This window comes from Mytilus edulis, chromosome 8, assembly GCF_963676685.1.
Source record: "Mytilus edulis chromosome 8, xbMytEdul2.2, whole genome shotgun sequence".
Lineage (NCBI taxonomy): Eukaryota > Metazoa > Mollusca > Bivalvia > Mytilida > Mytilidae > Mytilus > Mytilus edulis.
This window is the reverse complement of record NC_092351.1, coordinates 69,762,262-69,781,816: the sequence shown is the minus strand read 5'-3', so window position 1 is coordinate 69,781,816 and position 19,555 is coordinate 69,762,262. Positions and strand designations below refer to the sequence as shown.

Sequence of the window (19,555 nt, the reverse complement as noted above, 5' to 3'; positions counted from 1 at the left end):
ATTGCCGCCCACCCGCCGTACATCCCCAAATCAATAACCGACATTTTTGTCACAAAAATCCGGTTAAAAATTAGGTATTTTTACAATTTTCACGCGTATTTTGGCATTTAGGTCCTACTTAACCCCTCTAATGATCATTGCTGCAAAATGAACATGATATATCTATAAATATGGGATGAAGAACAGCAAAGGTAACGTGAAAATAAAAAAAAAAGATAACATTGAGTATTCTAATATTGATATATATATATATATATATATGTTTTGGTTTTCATGGTCGTTCATACATTGACCACGTCCACTTGTATTTTTGTCCGTCTGATGAGTTAAGCCTTTATCAACTGATTTTTACAGTTCGTTCTTATGTTGTACTGTCTCAGGTTAGGGAGAGGGTTGGGATCCCGCTAACATGTTTAACCCCGCCACATTATTTATGTATGTGCCTGTCCCAAGTCAGGAGCCTGTAATTCAGTGGTTGTCGTTTGTTTATGTGTTACCTAATTGTTTTTCGTTCATTTTTTTTTTTACATAAATAAGGCCGTCAGTTTTCTCGTTTGAATTGTTTTACATTGTCTTATCGGGGCCTTTTATAGCTGACTATTCGGTATGGGCTTTGCTCATTGTTATAGGCCGTACGGTGACCTATAGTTGTTAATGTCTGTGTCATTTTGGTCTTTTGTGGATAGTTGTCTCATTGGAAATCATATGAATGAATTATGTTGAAAATTTAAAGAGTGCTTTGAATCTTTTTTTCTGATATTAATTTGAATATTTATTAGATAACATCAAAATGACGAATTCAGAAATACAGTTTTGTTTTATCTTTTTATCGAGATCTCGATATATTAACCAAGACAACAATTAATTAATCTGAGATCTCGTTTTAATAAATAGAGATAACGGTATGATAATCTGAGATTTCGATATAGCAGTTTCGTTTTATCACGATAAAGATATGATAAATCGAGATAACGATATAATAATCCGAGATCTGGATATAACAATTTAATGTTTTGAGATAACGATATATTTTTTATCTAGATCTCGGTAAAACAGTAATGTTTTCTCGTGATCTCGAATTAAAAAAAATATTTTCTAATTTTGTGTGTGTCCGCTTACGGCTTCCGTAGTTCACCATGTATCTTTTTTACGGTAGAAGATATAACTTTTAAAATGAACATACAGCAAGACATGCACATGAGCATATGGTGAAAACATGCAACAAAAGCGCGATCAAATGACCTTACAAGTAAAATGAAAAATATAGTGCACAGCCTCCAACTACTAGCCAAACGATTTTTTTTTATATCTGGGATTCTTTTTAATGACATATAATAAATACACCTTTTTAAAATGCCAATGCATGTACACTAATTGATATTATATCGTTTCAACTACCATTGCAAATGTTCTTTATTTCATATAAGTACATATGTTATCATTATACCACCTGTGAATTGACAACATTTTGATACACATTATAGACAATCATGTTGGTCCACAAACATTTCGTTTTAGAAAGAAAGTTTGGATAAAAACACTGGTCATTCTGCCTATATCGGTCCGTACATTTCGTGATGTTAGAAGATATTATAAAAGTCTTATTAGCCAAATATAAATTTTAAAGAACAAACTATATAATTCAAAAGATGTTCCTCAAATTTGAAAGTCAGTGACGGTAACGGTTATGTAGCAGGGTGTCAAACGGAATTAAACAAAAATGTTATTCATATATCAAAACATTTTTTATCTGCATCCTCGGGAACCATACACATTTTTTTTCTTCAGATTTTCGACGTATTGCTGTTAATTTGTATTAAAATTTTAACGCCGTTATCAATAAATAGTTCATTGTCTACGAGATATATGCAACTTACTATTATTGTCAGGAACTCAAAATACAACAAATAGTTAAAAAGAAATTGATTAAACATATTTATATCCTCTAACCGAGCCCCTATTATGACAAACTCAACAAAATACTATGAATACAAATACGGATATTTCTTAGAACTGACGGTCATCCTTTAAAAGTTACGGTCATCTTGACAAATTACGGTCATCAGCTTTACCCTAGTGGTAATAGAGTTACTAAATTAAACGATACTTACCTTGGTTAAAGTTGATTTTGAAGCTGAAATATTCTAGGCGAATTACCACTAGCGAACGTTCCTATACAGCACTAATAATGAGTTGTTCGGTAGGGAACGGGGGAATTTGAACGTTACCAAACTCTTTTACTGAGATGTTTGAAGTTTATTACCCTTAGATAACTTTGATATAACGCTGATACTGCCATATTCTAGAAAAAAGACACCCAGAATAAAGGTCCGTTTACAGAATTTCATTTTCATCAGTTAGTTCATCTGAATAGAGACCGCTACCATTGATTTGTATTACAGAAAATGATTCCATATTGATACATTCCATTGACACACTAATGTCCCTCACGTAAATATCTTTGATAATAGTTATCAAAGGTACCAGGATTATAATTTAGTACGCCAGACGCGCGTTTCGTCTACATAAGACTCATCAGTAACGCTCATATCAAATATATTAATCAAGCCAAACAAATACGAAGTTGAAGAGCATTGAGGATCCAAAATTCCAAAAAAATGTGCCAAATACGGCTAAGGTAATCTGTTCCTGGGATATGATAAGTCGAAAAGTCCGCATTTAGAAATCTCATATCATACTGAGTGTCCCCATTTAGTTTATTAGATAAATGCCATTAGTAGTCCCCATTTAGAAAGCTCATATCATACATTCGTGTATAGGTTGTGTGTCCCCATTTAGTCCATAAAAAATGTATCTTTAGTGCTTCTCATTTGATCACTAGTCTTCATTGATTCTATGACTACATAAAATTCAAATAAAAACTTCAAACTTTAAACAAGGTAAGTATTGTTTAATCTAGTAATTAACCTCAAATCTTGGCTGAAAAAATGCTTTCTATGTTACCTTTCGTCGTCAGTAGAATCTAGAGTTGTACATGGTGTATTTGGCAGGAAGATGGGATAGATTGCAGATTAGCTAAATTGTCTATTCTAAAAGATCGTGAGATTCAGTCACAGAAAAATATATATAAGTACATCTAAACAAGTGAAATCTGTACTAGTAACAAGCTCGTTAAATAAAGGCAACAGTAGTATACCGCTGTTCGAAAGTCATTAATCGATTGAGAGAAAACACATCCGGGTTATGAACTAAAATCTCAAGGTAAACACATCAACTATAACAACGAACCAACAGAAACACTGATGTGCAACAAAAAACCTTTTACTTTGTTTAATTTTTTGCCATACAATACCTTATTGACAGAACAAACGAAATACACATCATCTTTATTTAAAATAAAGCTAATATACTAAATATTCAAATCTAAATACAATAAATCTATTGCAGAAATGTCTCCAGGTGAACAATTGGTTACATTATTTTGTTTATTTAGGATGTTGAATTTACTTTTTGCATACATTTTTTCATATATTTAAATAACCAACAGTTTTCTAACCATAAACAGATGTATGTTTATATCTCTACAGTGTTGAAATAATCACATTGGTGTTACTCATAGAGTCATAATAGACATCAATATACTAATAGCCGAGTTGCAAGCAGATTCATAGTATGGATATATACGCGGTTTATTACAAATATAAGTTGCTGTAGGTTTAAAAATACACTATTGTTTTCGTTTTTACTTTTTGACAAGCATTTCATCTCTCATACAAGGAATTAATCCTTTTCGGAAGGCTACTTCAAGTAAATCATCGGCAGTATGAATAGTTTTGGGATATTGCTTCATTGCCCATTTCAAAAAGACGCAGAATTCCGACCAATCAACAGAGTTGTCGACATCCATATCGAGGGCCTGCAACGCTTTTTTAGTATCGTTACATCTGTAACAGGCAAAATAAGGGGCCATGAAACCATTGTAGAAGGAATCGTAATCCAAGAGGTTATCACCTTGAACTTTATCTTTCAGATCCCATTCGTCCCATCTTTCACGGATTTCTTTAAGTAGGTTTTGTCCATGTGGTGTCTTCATTGGATCGTTGATGATTTCGTCTCTTATTTCATCTGTGAGTTTTCCCCCAGATCGATCGAACAAAACAGCCAATCCACATTTACTCATATACTCTTCTTTCCTAAATATGATTAAAACATGAACTGTGTAGTTGTGAAAATAGAAAAAAAAATAATTATAAAAAAGTACTAACACAAACTTTAATTTGTTTTTGTTCGGTGGTGAAGCAGTGTTCGCGGTTTATTTATACCCTGTAACTTTTCATTTCAAAAGTAATTTTAATTCATTTAAACTTTTCTATTATAGTGGTTCTATTTTAGGGATTTATTTGCAAATTTTACAATACAATGAACTTATTAGATATAACTGTGGTGAGGTCGATGAAAATTGCGCAATGAAAAGAAAACAAGGAAAAGGTTTTAAATCTAAACCAATAGGTCTTTAAAACAAAGCTTTTACAAAGACTTTATAGTGGATAAACTGATGAAAAGGAGAATTATATAAAAAAAATCCCCCCTCTTCATGAAATATTAGTAAATCAATGCCGGTGAAGATACTGATTAAAAATTATTTATAAACAATAATCGTACATTATAAAGAAAATATTTGCTTAATATAAATTGTGTTATTAGAAATTAACATGTAATTGGTAGTTTTCTCATTGGCAATCATACTGAATCTTCATATTTCTGTTTATAAAAACACGATATGTTACGTTCATGCATTTGGATCTTAGGTTAGCTTGTGAAACTGAAATTAAAAAAAAAAAAAACTCTTTGCTGCAAATTGATAATTAAAATTGAAAAAAATTATGCACATACAAAATAGTAAGATCTCTCAGGTCAAAACTTTACTGAATATACCACATAGTAATCTAACATGTTACAGTTTCCTGCACTAGATTTTCAAGTCTAGTAAGAAAAAACAACATCGTCTGTCGCATGAGATAAATTTATGTTAAGTATCAAACACATTTGCACTTACTTTTGAAGTAGTTGCTTTTTCAACCTGTGTTGTATACTTTATAGAAAATGTAAAACAAACCTGTTCGCTCGTAAATCTTCTAGCATGACTTCCTTCATTAGATTGGCTCGCTCTATAGTAAAGTCTTCGTTCTCGCCAAAGTAATTGACTAACTTTGTTTGGACCATTTCCGCTGATGAAAGGGTGGTTATTCGAATAGGAGCTTGTTCCTCGAAAAAGTCTGCAAAATCAAATTCTTCAGGATTCAAATCAAAAACGAAGTCGAGAGCACGTGCACCATAAACAGGCTGTTTGATGTGGGGATCAACTCCAGTGGTAACTCTGGTCATGTTAATTGCTGCTTTTCTTAGGTACGTGCAATTAAATTTTTTCAGCACTCTTTTGTTTCCCATTCTTATTAGATTAAGTATTGTTACAATAGATGGGGCGTTTCCCATGGCAGCACCTTCTTTTATAACACTGGCCCAAATTCCATTTGCTCCATCCATCAGTACCTGAATATGGAATAAAATGCTCAATTTTGTTTACAAATATGATTACCTAATATTGTTGACTCCTTTTCCAAGGCTGATTAATACGAGGTTTTCAAAAACAGTAATTTTAAAAAGGATAGACACGTCATGTTGCCTTTATAACTTAAGGAACTTCAATTCATGGAAAACATGATTTTGTAGAAACCTCAAACAAGAATTTAACAGAAAACCCACTATCTTTATAACAAGTAGTTTCGTGATAACTCTTTGAATATAGACTATTCAGTTGTTGGTCCATAAATATTTGGGTAGCGTTTATTGTTCCCAGAAGTTTTTTAAGATCTGATAAGTGCCATATTTATGCTTTTTTTTATATTAATCTCTATATCTTTATACTAAGCTAAAATTTACATATGTTAAGCAGTGAAACTACACATGGATATAATATAATCCTTAAATCAATTTAGCCTGCATGTTAAATAATAAAAAGTTTATTACACAGTTCATAGTTTTCTTTGTTGTGTGTTGTGTATATTTGTTTGTCTGTGTCGGTTTCTTTTGAAGCCATGGCGTTGTCATATTATTTCGACTAATGAGTTTGAATTTCTCTTTGCCTTTATCGCCTCTCTTAATTTTTGGCATTTGAATAACAATACATCACAATCTAAAAAAAAGATACCTTTTCATATAATTTAATAGCTGTTTTAAAAGTGCTTTGAACGACATTTTGCCCTACCATTTAATTCTCCCGTTCTACTTTCTTTTTGTAAATAGCCAACAAATAAGATGATTTGGTCAAAAGGCGTTTTTGCCACTTTATTACCGAGATCAGGTTTTGAAATTTTTAAGCAGCTTATCAGTGAGATATATATACATGCAATAAATTACGATAATTGACGACATATAACTTTTATTGTAAAGGCATACCTGCAAAGCTACAACATCACAGTAACCAAATTTCTCATGAACATGAACCAAAAGATGACCTTTGAAATTATTGGCATCCATGACCTTTCTTATATGTTTTGCCCAGGTGCCACATTCCTCTGGAAGAGATTGCCCTCTTGGTTCCTCAAACATCAGACCAAACAATGGTAGTTTACATAGGAAATCAGTTACTTCAAAAACTCTTTCGGAATCAGTTGGCATAGCATCTGGGAGGTCTCTGAAACTTACAAATACTTTTGCCTCTGTACTCAAATTTTCAAAAACCCAGTCTACCCATTTTTTAAGCAATGCGCACATCTCTTTTGTTGTGAAGCTGTCAAAATCATACGTAGAATCTCCAAGATCGATTTCAAAGATAACGTTATACAGACCAGCTTCTTTCATTTTCCTTAAACCTACAGGTATGCTTTCAGTGTCAGGAACTTTCTTCTTTATTGCTGAAAAAGTCATATAAAAATGTCATGAATATGTGATTATTGAATCAGCAAGTTTCTGATTTTGACCTTGTTGCTTGATCTGACTTTTGAATAAAGTGACGGGGAAAAATATATAACAGATGTTTACGTTGTCAATTTTGCTCAAGAACTATTTAAAAAAATGTTTGTAATGGCTACGTGATATTTCTTTCCTTATTACACATTGATTGCTTAACGGTTGTTCAACTTTTTTTAATACATATTCAAAACAATGACTTTATAAGTAACTGACCTTCAATTATTTCCGAGAAAGAACAATGACTTTATAAGTAACTGACTTTCAGTTATTTCTGAGAAAGAGCAATGACTTTATTTCTGAGAAAGCCCAATGACTTTATAAGTAACTGACCTTCAGTTATTTCTGAGAAAGCCCAAAGGCCTGCACGATCCTCTCCTCTGTCAGCGAGTTGTTTGATAAACACATCATCTACACGAGTGCTGTGGTTGAAGGAGGCAACTATGGTATGCTTAAATCCACATTTTTTAACTTCGTCATAAACTTTCCACTTGTTTTCAATGGTGTGACCTCTAAGCTGACCTACTGTGCTCTCTCTTATTGAGTTGTCTAGGACAAACAAATCTAAATCTTTCAGTACTTGGTATTTCTTTAAACTTTCGGTCACATCTTGTTTATAGGCCTTGGCCAAGTTTTGAAACTCCTCATTGCATGATTCACGTGCCATTTTCTTTATCTGAAAATATTAATGATGCATGGTCACTAAAATTTGTTCAATTAAAACATGAAAATAACAATTTTGAAGTCACTATTCTGTGTTTACCTTCACCAGAAAAGTCTCAGACCCAACGATTGGATAACAAAGAATTACGGAAGTGTATAAGTATATGTTTTAATTGTTGTTGCTATTGACTTCTTGCGTTAAATCATACTTATGGATACATCCTATGTCAACTTGTATGGCGATATCGAAATGAGTTTTGATAAATACTGCGAAATATTGTGTTATATCAAAACAATTCGATATCATGTATCATAAACTGACCTAATCACAAACTAATACATGAAAACTAAACAAAAAATGTCAAAGTCGATAAACAATGACTAAGGGGGGCGAGGCCAAATAATCTCCATGGAAATGAGATATGCCAATGCTTATGCAACTGCATACCAATTATCATTAACTTACCACTTGGGGTTCCCCATAAACTGACCTAGTCACAAACTAACACATGGAAACTAAACAAAATTTCAAAGTCATTATACCATAACTAAGGGGTGGGACCTAAGAATCTCCATGAGAAGGAAATGTGCCAATACTAATACAACTGCATACCAAATGTCTATGACTTGCTACTAGCGGTTCACCATAAACTAAACCTTATCACAAACTAATATATAATTTGATTGTTGACGCCGCTGCCACCGTCGCCGGAAACAGCATACCTATGTCTCGATTTTTTGACTCCATCAAGCCAGACAAAAAATAGAATGCATGAATAAAGTTATGGTCCAAAACCAGGCCTAAAACTACAAGGTACATAAAAAATGTTTTTTTCTTTAATTTCTCATTTTAAAACTGCCAAATTATGTTTCAAATACATTTATTTATTTTTTCCTAACTATATATTACTTTACAAAACAATATATTATATTTATAATGTCGTACTGACGTTTCTGCGAGGTCTGATGACTTTTAGCGCCTTGTGTTAAACAAGAGAAAGTTCTAGTAAATAAAGATGTTTATTCTTGAAAAATGACAATAAAAATTTTAAGGTAGGCTATTTCTAAGCTTGTAGGGAGGGAAAAAGGAAACACTCGTTACACACATATTTCAATTTTTTTGGGGGCCTTAAACAGTATTAACTCTTTTTGAAAAATATAAAATAAATTAAGAATATACCCATGTTGTTAGCAAAAACGTGTACTTCTGTCACGAATTCCGTATGTGTGTGAAATACTATAAAATTAACTAAATTCAATTTAAACATAAGTTCAAAAGTCAATTAAAAATGTTCAAACAATTTTGTAAACAAACTGAAATCCTGCGGAAAAGTGTCGCTTTCCACAACTTTATTTATGAACTAAATATGCAATCTATACAAAATGTAAAAACACAACTTATAGAATAATAAAGTAGAAAATAAGGGTTTCGTGTCTCTGTTATGTAGCTTTCGATATAACTCTAAAATCATCACTTTATCGACAAAAGACATTTTCCCGGCAAAAAAAAATGATAAATTGTCTCCCTTGGACATTATAATACTTCAAGTTACTACGAATACAATATGAAATATTTCGGGACTTTCAATAAACTTTGAAAATAAATATTTAACAATCACTATAATATAGATTTATATATATATATATCTTTAGTGCAAAATAACACCCATAAGGGTCAAGCAATACAAACAAACATTTATACATTTTAAACACAATGCAATACAATGAAATACAATACAATATAATAGAACATATATTAAGAGTTCAAATTATAAATTGATGTATAAAACACAATCATGAGCTTGTCTGACAATATATATATATAGTATATGTTTTTAAACAAAGAATAGATAGATTTGCATAAAATAAATTCTTGAAATGTTTATCCAAGAGGGACGAAAGATACCAGAGGGCCGTCAAACTCATAAATCGAAAACAAACTGACTACGCCATGGCTAAAAATGAAAAAAGACAAACAAACAATAATACACATGACACAACATAGAAAACTAAAGATTAAGCAACACGAACCCCACAAAAAACTAGGAGTGATCTCAGGTGCTCCGGACGGCTAAGCAGCTCCTGCTCCACATGTGGCACCCGTCGTGTTGCTTATGTGATAAAAAATCCGGTAAATAGTCTAATTCGGTAGGTCACATTCATGAAAGGGAAAGGGATTGTAGTTACGACGTAAGGAACATATCCGATATCATTTATGAAACGGTTATTCCGTAACGGTCAACCAACTCGTGATGGCGTCCGTAAAATTTACGAAGGGATGATTTCAACTTCACCAATTGTTTACATCAATCAAAATATTGCGTCATAAGCGTAACCAACACATATTAATAATCACAATGGAAACGAAAGAAAATCTACAAAATATAGTACAATTTCATAAAATGAATTTAACAAGCTTCAGATAGCTTTACCCCAAAATAAAAACTTTTTTTTGTATTCGAATATAATTCAACTTACCTGGTGTAATCCTAAATTGTTTTCATGCGGGCGCGGTCACATAATCACTGATTTCTACACTTTCTCCTGTTTTCACCAATGAAAACGTATCTTGTATCGTTCACTTGTAGTACGGTGACCGAGTAAGGAAAGGTCGCTTATTTAAGGAGTTTAATTGTCATTCGGACTATACGGCTATAAATCACAGTATTGGTAGTTCAAAGGTTAAACTTAACATTTTGACTTGTCGTCAAAAAATCGTACGGTGCAATTTTCGTAAAATGGGCTTTGAAGTACGTTAATTAACTTGAACGAAAAATCGACTAAGAAAAGTTTTGAGGTCAACATTGTAAAATAACATCCGTGATATGATTTCTGTTATTATATACATTGTTGTTACACCTTATTCATATTATTTTAACGATTTCAAAGAAAGTTTAGCAAAAGTTAATTCGTTATTAAAGAGTTTTTGTAAAAGTTTAACATGACAGAAAGATGCAGGTAAAAATAATATTCATCAGTCATTTATTGATGAGGTTGGATGTTAGCCGGCAAGGTACCTACAGTAATTTTAACAGAATATGTGTTGATCTTGTGTAATAGAACAAATATTTGAAAAACGCCAATTTCCAGAATAAATCGATTTCTTTTTCATCTTTGTTATTAACATTTTCGAGATGATTCATTGAAAATTGATATAAGAAAATGTGTGTATCTAGAATTTAACCTAAATTGTTGTATATTTCTTCAAATTTTGAAAGTATAGAAGAAGAAAAAATAAAAGCAGAATTTGATCTTTGACTTCATTTTATGCAAAACTGTTACCACATTTCTTTTTGACGACATCGATATTTCAATAGTACTCATTTTTCCGAATCCAATGATATATAATATAGCCATATAGTATGTTTGACGATTAAATCTAAAAAAATATTGGGTCTGGTCACCGTACTATTGACCACAACCTATTTTCACTGGTTGGTCAATTATCAAGTCATGGGTGACAGGTGTTATTAATAACTTCACACATATTTTAAATCTCAAATATCTCGAAAAGGAGGTCCATGACCTATCAATATTTTAAGCTTATCTTTATCCTTATTTGATGCTCTACCAGCTTATAGTATCAATTTTAATTTCTTAATTTCTTAATGTTTACCTAACCTCACCTAAGTACATCCTTAACAATAGCCGTAATTTACATGGAAAAAAAAATAATTAAGCACTTACATGTCTATTTGTTAATTAGGTTGATTACGTAATCTAAAAGTTGTACACGTATGTCATTCTTCTTTAACAAAAATTAACATTCTAAAAATAATGTAACGACCATAAGGAGAAATTTTAGAAATAAATTAAAATTTAAACTTCAAAATACTTTAACCAAATTTTTTTTTAATAATTTTCACTTTAAAATACCTTAAAGATACGAATCCCTTCGTGTTTTACGGACGCCATCAAGAAATGACTGACCGTTATGGAATAACCGTTTCACAGATGATATCGGATATTTTCTTTATGTCGTAACTACAATACCCTTCTCTTTTCACGAATGTAACCTACCGAATTAGACTATTTACCGGATTTGTAATAACATAAGCAACACGATGGATGCCACATGTGGAGCAGGATCTGCTTACCCTTCCGGAGCACCTGTGATCACCCCACGTTTTTGGTGGGGTTTGCGTTGCTTAGTCTTTAGGAGGTAACTGTATTGTATTTTAAGCTCCGACGGCATCAATTGGGGATTTGATGGTCGCAAATTAAGTTTACTGGCGACGCTTTAGCGCAGACAGTAAACGGGTAATTGCGACCATCAAATCCCCAATTGATGCCTTCGGAGCTTAAAATACAATATTGTTATCTCCATTCTAATGAAACTGACAGAAAACAACGTTAAAACATGTATTTAAAATCTGGCATATGCCATCTGCGCTTGCGCGTACGTCCTATAGTATCAATTGTCAATTGATGCCATGTAAATAAGTGACGTTATCCAATCGAAATGAACGTTACAAACGTTGTTGCATTAGAATTAGTCTTCTATGTTGTGTCCTCTGTGCTATTGTTTGTCTGGTCTTTATATTTTTAGCCATGGCGTTGTCAGTTAATTTTTTTTCTATGAGTTTGACTCTCCCTCTGGTATCTTTTAGTGTGGTCTGTAATGTTAAAATTTTGTCTTTGGCAATTCATAAAGTTGTTATAGTAAAATTATGAATTATCAAAGACAAAATTTTAATATAACATAAAAATTAGTTTAGATCTTAATTAAACTAACTATGGTACTAGCCCTTCTAGCTTGACACAAATAAAGATTCTGACGTACGTTGACAGCTGCCGTAACTTTATGACATTTTGTTGAACTTTGCTAGACATATTACCGGAGGGAAATTTGAAATAATCCTGCTTTTAAATTGAAGGAGAAAGATTTTAAAGTATTGAACAGTTAAACAATAATTGTATTTAAATTATTTTTGACAGTAGATTCTGCCTATATAAACTGTATGAAATAAAATAAACTGCATTTTTCTATAACAATAAAAATATCATCAATAATACTCATTATAACGATCGTCAAAATATTTACCAATTATACTTATTTATAGTTTAGAGAAAATTTTAAAATATAAATTATAATGACATTTATTGTTTGCATATGTTGTAAAGCTTACCTATAAACTTTTTTGCTGTAATTCAAGGCTAACTTCTATAAATATAACTGTCTGAATTGAGCTTTAAAGTTTAAATTTAAACCAATTTTCCAACAATACAATAATTTATCAACCTATCAAGGAGCAGATAACAAAAAAAAAAAAAAAAAAAAAACACAACAAAGGAACCTGTAGGATGTGTACATACAACGAAGTGGGATGGGTTTGAACACGAAAAGTACATGTATAAAGGCTTTTTATTGTATGATAGACAAAATCTTTGTGAAAAGTGCGTGGTTGCATTTTTATTATCAACTGCCTGTCACTATGTTTTTGTTTGTTTGGGTGAGTGTATCCGGGTCGTAGTTATAACCTTCAAATTTAACACAAGCTTTTACAAAAATAAGATGCAGAAATTGATTAAGCTGAGGTTATGAATAAAATCTTGAAATTTTTAAAATCTTTTATGAATGTAAGATCTCAAAGTATTTATGCATATGAAATTGTCACTGTAATATACTTTTACTAAATAACCAATTTATTATGATATTTTAGCGTTATTGTATTTATAAGACTTATAAAGCCTTTTGCAAGTAAGTATCTTATACCATTTTTACTACAATCATTTTATGTTGTTTGTAAATACTATAATGTGCATTTTTGATGACGCAGGTGTCAGTACCCCGCTGGCGCTTGTCCCCGTTTTAAAGGGGTAGTTAGTTTCACAATAATATATATATATATATATTGAAAAAAAAATCTCATAAATCCGAATGAATCTGACACAAGCTAATTGCACTGGTGATCATTTACACAGTTTAAGACAGTTTAGATATTTTGATAGCTGACTATGCGGCACATATCTCAAGTCAGGAGAATCTGGTCTTTGTTAGTCTTGTATAATTTTTTTTGTTAACTTTAGTATGTTGGAGTTTAGTGTGACGTCCATTTTCACTGAACTAGTACATCTTTTTATTTAGGGACCACCTGAGGACCACCTCCGGGTGCGGGATTTTCTAACTGGCTTCGGTTGTTGTCTGCTATTTGATCGTATTGTTGTCTCTTTCACATATCCCCTATTTCCATTCTCAATTTCATTATCAGCAATTGTAGCTATTGAAATTCTGTTCAAATATATAGCCATGCCATAACAAAAAAATGTCTTTAAAATAAATCTAATAGGTATTTTTTTAAATACAAACGCTTTATTTACTTAGTATAGATTAGGTATTTAAAAACATGATACATAAAATCACTAAATCTAAAAGATAAAACTTCCCTTTGTCAAATCACTAAAATAATATCTAGTTGCACCATGAGCGCATGACACGCCCTTCGTCTTGTGTGAGAAGTTTTATGCAAAAATCATAAATAGTTTCTGGAATACGGCGCGAAATGTGAAAAAATCCTTTTTTTACAAAAAACTCAATACATTTTTAACTCTAAAATCAAAATTTTGAATCATCGCCAAAAAGTCAGTACTACAATCATTGGCCCTGTAAACATATATTGTGCATGTAACTCAGGATTCATTGCCAGTCCGTATTGGAAATATTGTCTTAAATAAATTTGTTTCGACATATATTTTTGATTTTGATTTGTTTTATTAAAAATAAAGAAAGATGCTTGAGATTTTTAATGGTTGTGGACTTTTATTTTCTGTTCAAAAAGACCACACGAGTATAATCTGAGCACCTTAATAACGTTGTATATATAGAAGAGAGATTTCAGATCATGAGCAATGCAAAAAACATTTAGGTTTATATCTCTAAACAGTTTAGGCGTTTCACGTTCACATCCTTTATATCCTTTATGTCAAATAGAGATGGGGATAACCCCAATCTATGCCATAGTATTGGCTTTCCTCATTGTTGAAGGCCGTACGGTGACCTATAAGTGTTAATTTCTGTGTCATTTTGGTTCTTGTGGAGAGTTGTCTCTTTTGTAATCATACCACATCTTTTTTTTTATATCAGTAATTTGACATATCAAATTTCCTTTTTTTAAATTAATAAATAATTATAATCTGTTGTATCAAATTAATAATAATCTATTATATTAAATTGATAATCTGTTATATCAGATTGATAATCTGCAATCTAATTAAAAACCGATCTCTCATCGCTCCCGTTTTCTGATATGTCGCGTGGGAGATCTAACGAAACCCGCTTTGAGGTCACATGTGAGTGACCTCGTAGGTGTGTCTTTTTCGGCCAATGAAATTGAGTCTTCCACGATCTTGAAAGTTTATCGTAAGGTAAAAGGATGTAACTCATTTTTATTTACGACGAAATTGTCAGTCAAAATAATTCATAAACTTTTTTGATTGGCTTATAAATAGGTCGTCAACTCATTTGCATATCGTTATAAATTCATAACTTCTAGTTCACTCACATGTGACTTCAAAGCGGGTTTCGTTAGATCTCCCACGCGACATATCAGAAAACGGGAGCGATGACAGATCAGTTTTTAATTAGATTGGATAATCTGTTATATCAGATTGATAATCTGTTATATCAGATTGATAATCTGTTATATCAGATTGATAATCTGTTATATCAAATTGATAATATGTTGTATCAAATTAATAATTTGTTACATCAAATTATAAAAGTAAATTAATATGGCCCTAAAAGGCTCTCGTAATTAATATCTTTGAACTTAATACAATCTTTAATAGTTCATGAAGAGTTACCGAGTTTGAAAGATTGGATTTTGTTATATATATATATATATATATAGGACTCTAAAGTGCGATGCAGACGCTAGAGTACGATGGCCACGCTATTAAAGTGCGATGGTATACGCTAAAGTGCGATTCCTTAATGCGCATTAGTCCGATGGTCTGTGAAAGTATAGACGTATAGTTGGATTCTGACGCTAACAATCGTCTAAACAGACTAACTAGAGGCTCTCGAGAGCCGGTGTCGCTCACCTTGGTCTATGTGCATATTAAAAATGGACACAGATAAATTCATGACATAATTGTGTTTTGGTGATGATGATGTGTTTGTAGATCTTTCTTTACTGAACATTCTTGTTGCTACAATTATCTCTATCTATAATGAACTTGGCCCAGTAATTACAGTTGAAAATATTTCCTAAAAATTTACAAAAATTAACAAACATTTATGAAAATTGTTAACAATTGACTATAAAGGGGCAGTAACTCCTTAAGGGTCAACTGATAAATTTGGTCATGTTGACTTATTTGTAGATCTTACTTTGCTGAACATTATTGCTGTTTCCTTATTATCTCTTTATATAATAATATTCAATATAATAACCAAAATCTGCAAAATTTCCTTCAAATTACTTATTTTGGGGCAGCAACCCAACAACCGGTTGTCCGATTCATTTGAAAGTGTCAGGGCAGATAGATTTTCACTCAATGAACAAATTTACGCCTGTCAGATATGCTCTAAATGCTTTGGTTTCAGAGATATACGCCAAAATCTACATTTCACTCCTATGTTCTATTTTAAGCCATGGCGGCCATCTTGGTTGGTTGGCCGGGTCACGCCACACATCTTTAAAACTACATACCCCAAAGATGATTGTGGCCAAGTTTGGATTAATTTGGCCTAGTTGTTTCAGAGGAGAAGATTTTTGTAATAGATAACTAAGATTTACGAAAAATGGTTAAAAATTGAATATAAAGGGCAATAACTCTTGGCCTAGTTGTTTCAGAGGAGAAGATTTTTGTAATAGATAACTAAGATTTACGAAAAATGGTTAAAAATTGAATATAAAGGGCAATAACTCCTAAAGGGGTCAACTTACCATTTCGGTCATGTTGACTTATTTGTAAATCTTACTTTGCTGAACATTATTGCTGTTTACAGTTTATCTCTATCTATATTAATATTCAAGATAATAACCAAAAACAGCAAAATTGCCTTAAAATTACCAATTCAGGGGCAGCAACCCAAGAACGGGTTGTCCTATTCAACTGAAAATTTCAGGGCAGATAGATCTTGAACTGATAAACAATTTGACCCCATTTGAGATTGCTCTAAATGCTTTGGTTTTTGATTGATAGGCCAAAAACTGCATTTCACCTCTATGTTCTATTTTTATCCATGGCAGCCATCTTGAAAATGAAAATGCCGGAAGACAAATTAAGAATTTTTGATTTACAACTTTTAAACCAAATGTCCATGACTTAATGTCAGGCCTAACCGTGCTTCGTCGGTAGTAGCAACTATGTTGATTCTTTTCGGATGCTTGAAAAGGACTTGTGTCCTGCAGTTGACTTTTTTTACTATATAGATACAAAATAGAATTGCGCATAGGTATCTATTGGTAGCAGATGGATGCATTTAAATAATTGTATACGTGGCAGTTAACTTTGTAGTCACCGTTGAAATGTTGTCGCTAAAACATTAGTTTATACATTGCAGGAAAATATAACATAAATATGTAGTCGCTACAAAAAAGGGAGAAATTTAAGCTCGGCGAACATCGCCTTTCTCTCTCATTTATAAAAAAATGGGAAGACAAATAAGTGTTACATATTCCGACAATAATTTGTAATTTACAAGGACGATTGTAAGGGGAGGTGTTCCCATAAGTGATAGACTACAAGGTGTGAACGGCAAGCTGAACCATTTATCACAATATCTAACCATGACGCCCGAATTATAGAAAATTCATTTACAGGAAATATAGTATTTTGTGAAACCTAAATTACCTTTTTATCAATAATTACGTGGTCGATCATTTAACTTTAGAAACCAACCACTTAAGCCTACCGGTATATTATAAAGCCTATCGCATATATGTTTTTTTAACGTTTTAAGCTGCTTATAGATATAGGAAGATGTGGTGTGAGTGCCAATGAGACAACTCTCCATACAAATAACAATTTAAAAAGTAAACCATTATAGGTTAAAGTACGGCCTTCAACACGGAGCCTTAGCTCACACCGAACAACAAGCTATAAAGGGCCCCAAAATTACTAGTGTAAAACCATTCAAACGGGAAAACCAACGGTCTAATCTATATTAACAAAACGAGAAACGAGAAACACGTATGTATTACATAAACAAACGACAACTACTGTACATCAGATTCCTGACTTAGGACAGGTGCAAACATTTGCAGCGGGATTAAACGTTTTAATGGATCCAAACCTTCTCCCTTTTTCTGAAACAATAGCATAACATCACAACAAAGAAAAACATACGATAAAATATCAATTGGCAGACTTAACTCAATCAAAAAACGTATGATTAAACAATGAACGAATAAATTTGATCTGCGATATCTGAATACAAATGTACAGTTAATTAAATAACAGAGACAAACATTCATGACCAAAAAGCTAACAAACAAATTCAAAAACAGGACATGACTGAGAAATATTTAACCAATCAATGTTCACTTTAGAAAAAAACCGGTTTTTTTATAATCTTGAAGTTTATACAAATGTTGTAAGAATAAGTGAAGATATTACAAATAATCAAAGCTGGTGTACAGACAAGATCCGTATAAATAAAAAATGACAAAAAAGCATTATAAACAGTATCAACAGGTCGAATTAACAAGAAAATACGATTTGAGAGTACTCGCAGTTACTGACAGCTAGTTAAAAGCCAAAACCAATTAATAATAAAAAATCATGCATCAGAGACTAAAATCGACTAAAACACATCACAGGGATTTAGTATTTTAACGTCATTAATAGTCAAAGAAGACATGACTTGTGCAATGCCAAAAATAAATGTATCGACAGGTAGTAGTATAGTGAAGAGCGACTTCTATAGAAATAAAAGTTTTACATTTATTTACCTTTTTGGCCAATCGTACTTTTAGCGTGATATACTGTCGTACTAAAGCAAACAAACAAGCATCGCACTTTAGCGTGAGACACCATCGTTCTGTAACGTAGACCATTGCACTTTATCGTGACCATCGCACTTTAGAGTACGATTGCACTTTAGCGTCCTACATATATATTTAGAGTACGATCGCACTTTAGCGTTAAATTAATATGGCCCTAAAAGGCTCTCGTAATTAATATCTTTGAACTTAATACAATCTTTAATAGTTCATGAAGAGTTACCGAGTTTGAAAGATTGGATTTTGTTATATATATATATATATATGTAGGACTCTAAAGTGCGATGCGGACGCTAGAGTACGATGGCCACGCTATTAAAGTGCGATGGTATACGCTAAAGTGCGATTCCTCAATGCGCATTAGTCCGATGGTCTGTGAAAGTATAGACGTATAGTTGGATTATGACGCTAACAATCGTTTAAACAGACTAACTAGAGGCTCTCGAGAGCCTGTGTCGCTCACCTTGGTCTATGTGCATATTAAAAATGGACACAGATAAATTCATGACATAATTGTGTTTTTCGTTTTTTTTTTTACATTTTCGAGATGATTTATTGAAAATTGATATAAGAAAATGTATGTATCTAGAATTTAACCTAAATTGTTGTATATTTCTTCAAATTTTGAAAGTATAGAAGAAGAAAAAATAAAAACAGAATTTGATCTTTGACTTCATTTTATGCAAAACTGTTACCACATTTCTTTTTGACGACATCGATATTTCAATAGTACTCATTTTTCCGAATCCAATGATATATAATATAGCCATATAGTATGTTTGACGATTAAATCTAAAAAAAATATTGGGTCTGGTCACCGTACTATTGACCACAACCTATTTTCACTGGTTGGTCAATTATCAAGTCATGGGTGACAGGTGTTATTAATAATTTCACACATATTTTAAATCTCAAACATCTCGAAAAGGAGGTCCATGACCTATCAATATTTTAAGCTTATCTTTATCCTTATTTGATGCTCTACCAGCTTATAGTATCAATTTTAATTT

At 32.1% G+C, this 19,555-nt stretch overlaps 1 protein-coding gene across 2 annotated transcripts; it reads right to left on the bottom strand.

The window, feature by feature from the left end:
• Positions 1-3,335: 3,335 nt before the first annotated feature.
• On the bottom strand, positions 3,336-12,863 carry LOC139486142 (uncharacterized). 2 transcript variants are annotated; one of them, XM_071270872.1, is made up of 5 exons: positions 12,723-12,863; positions 7,264-7,606; positions 6,418-6,875; positions 5,078-5,511; positions 3,336-4,154 (listed from the first exon to the last, which is right to left on the bottom strand). In XM_071270872.1, exons 2-5 carry the CDS (start codon positions 7,595-7,597, stop codon positions 3,704-3,706), a joined length of 1,677 nt encoding a protein of 558 aa, XP_071126973.1. In that variant the 5' UTR covers positions 7,598-7,606; positions 12,723-12,863; the 3' UTR covers positions 3,336-3,703. The 2 variants fall into 2 exon arrangements, with proteins under 2 accessions (XP_071126973.1, XP_071126974.1); XM_071270873.1 differs by lacking the exon at positions 12,723-12,863 and adding an exon at positions 10,072-10,553.
• Between the last annotated feature and the right edge of the window lie 6,692 nt (positions 12,864-19,555).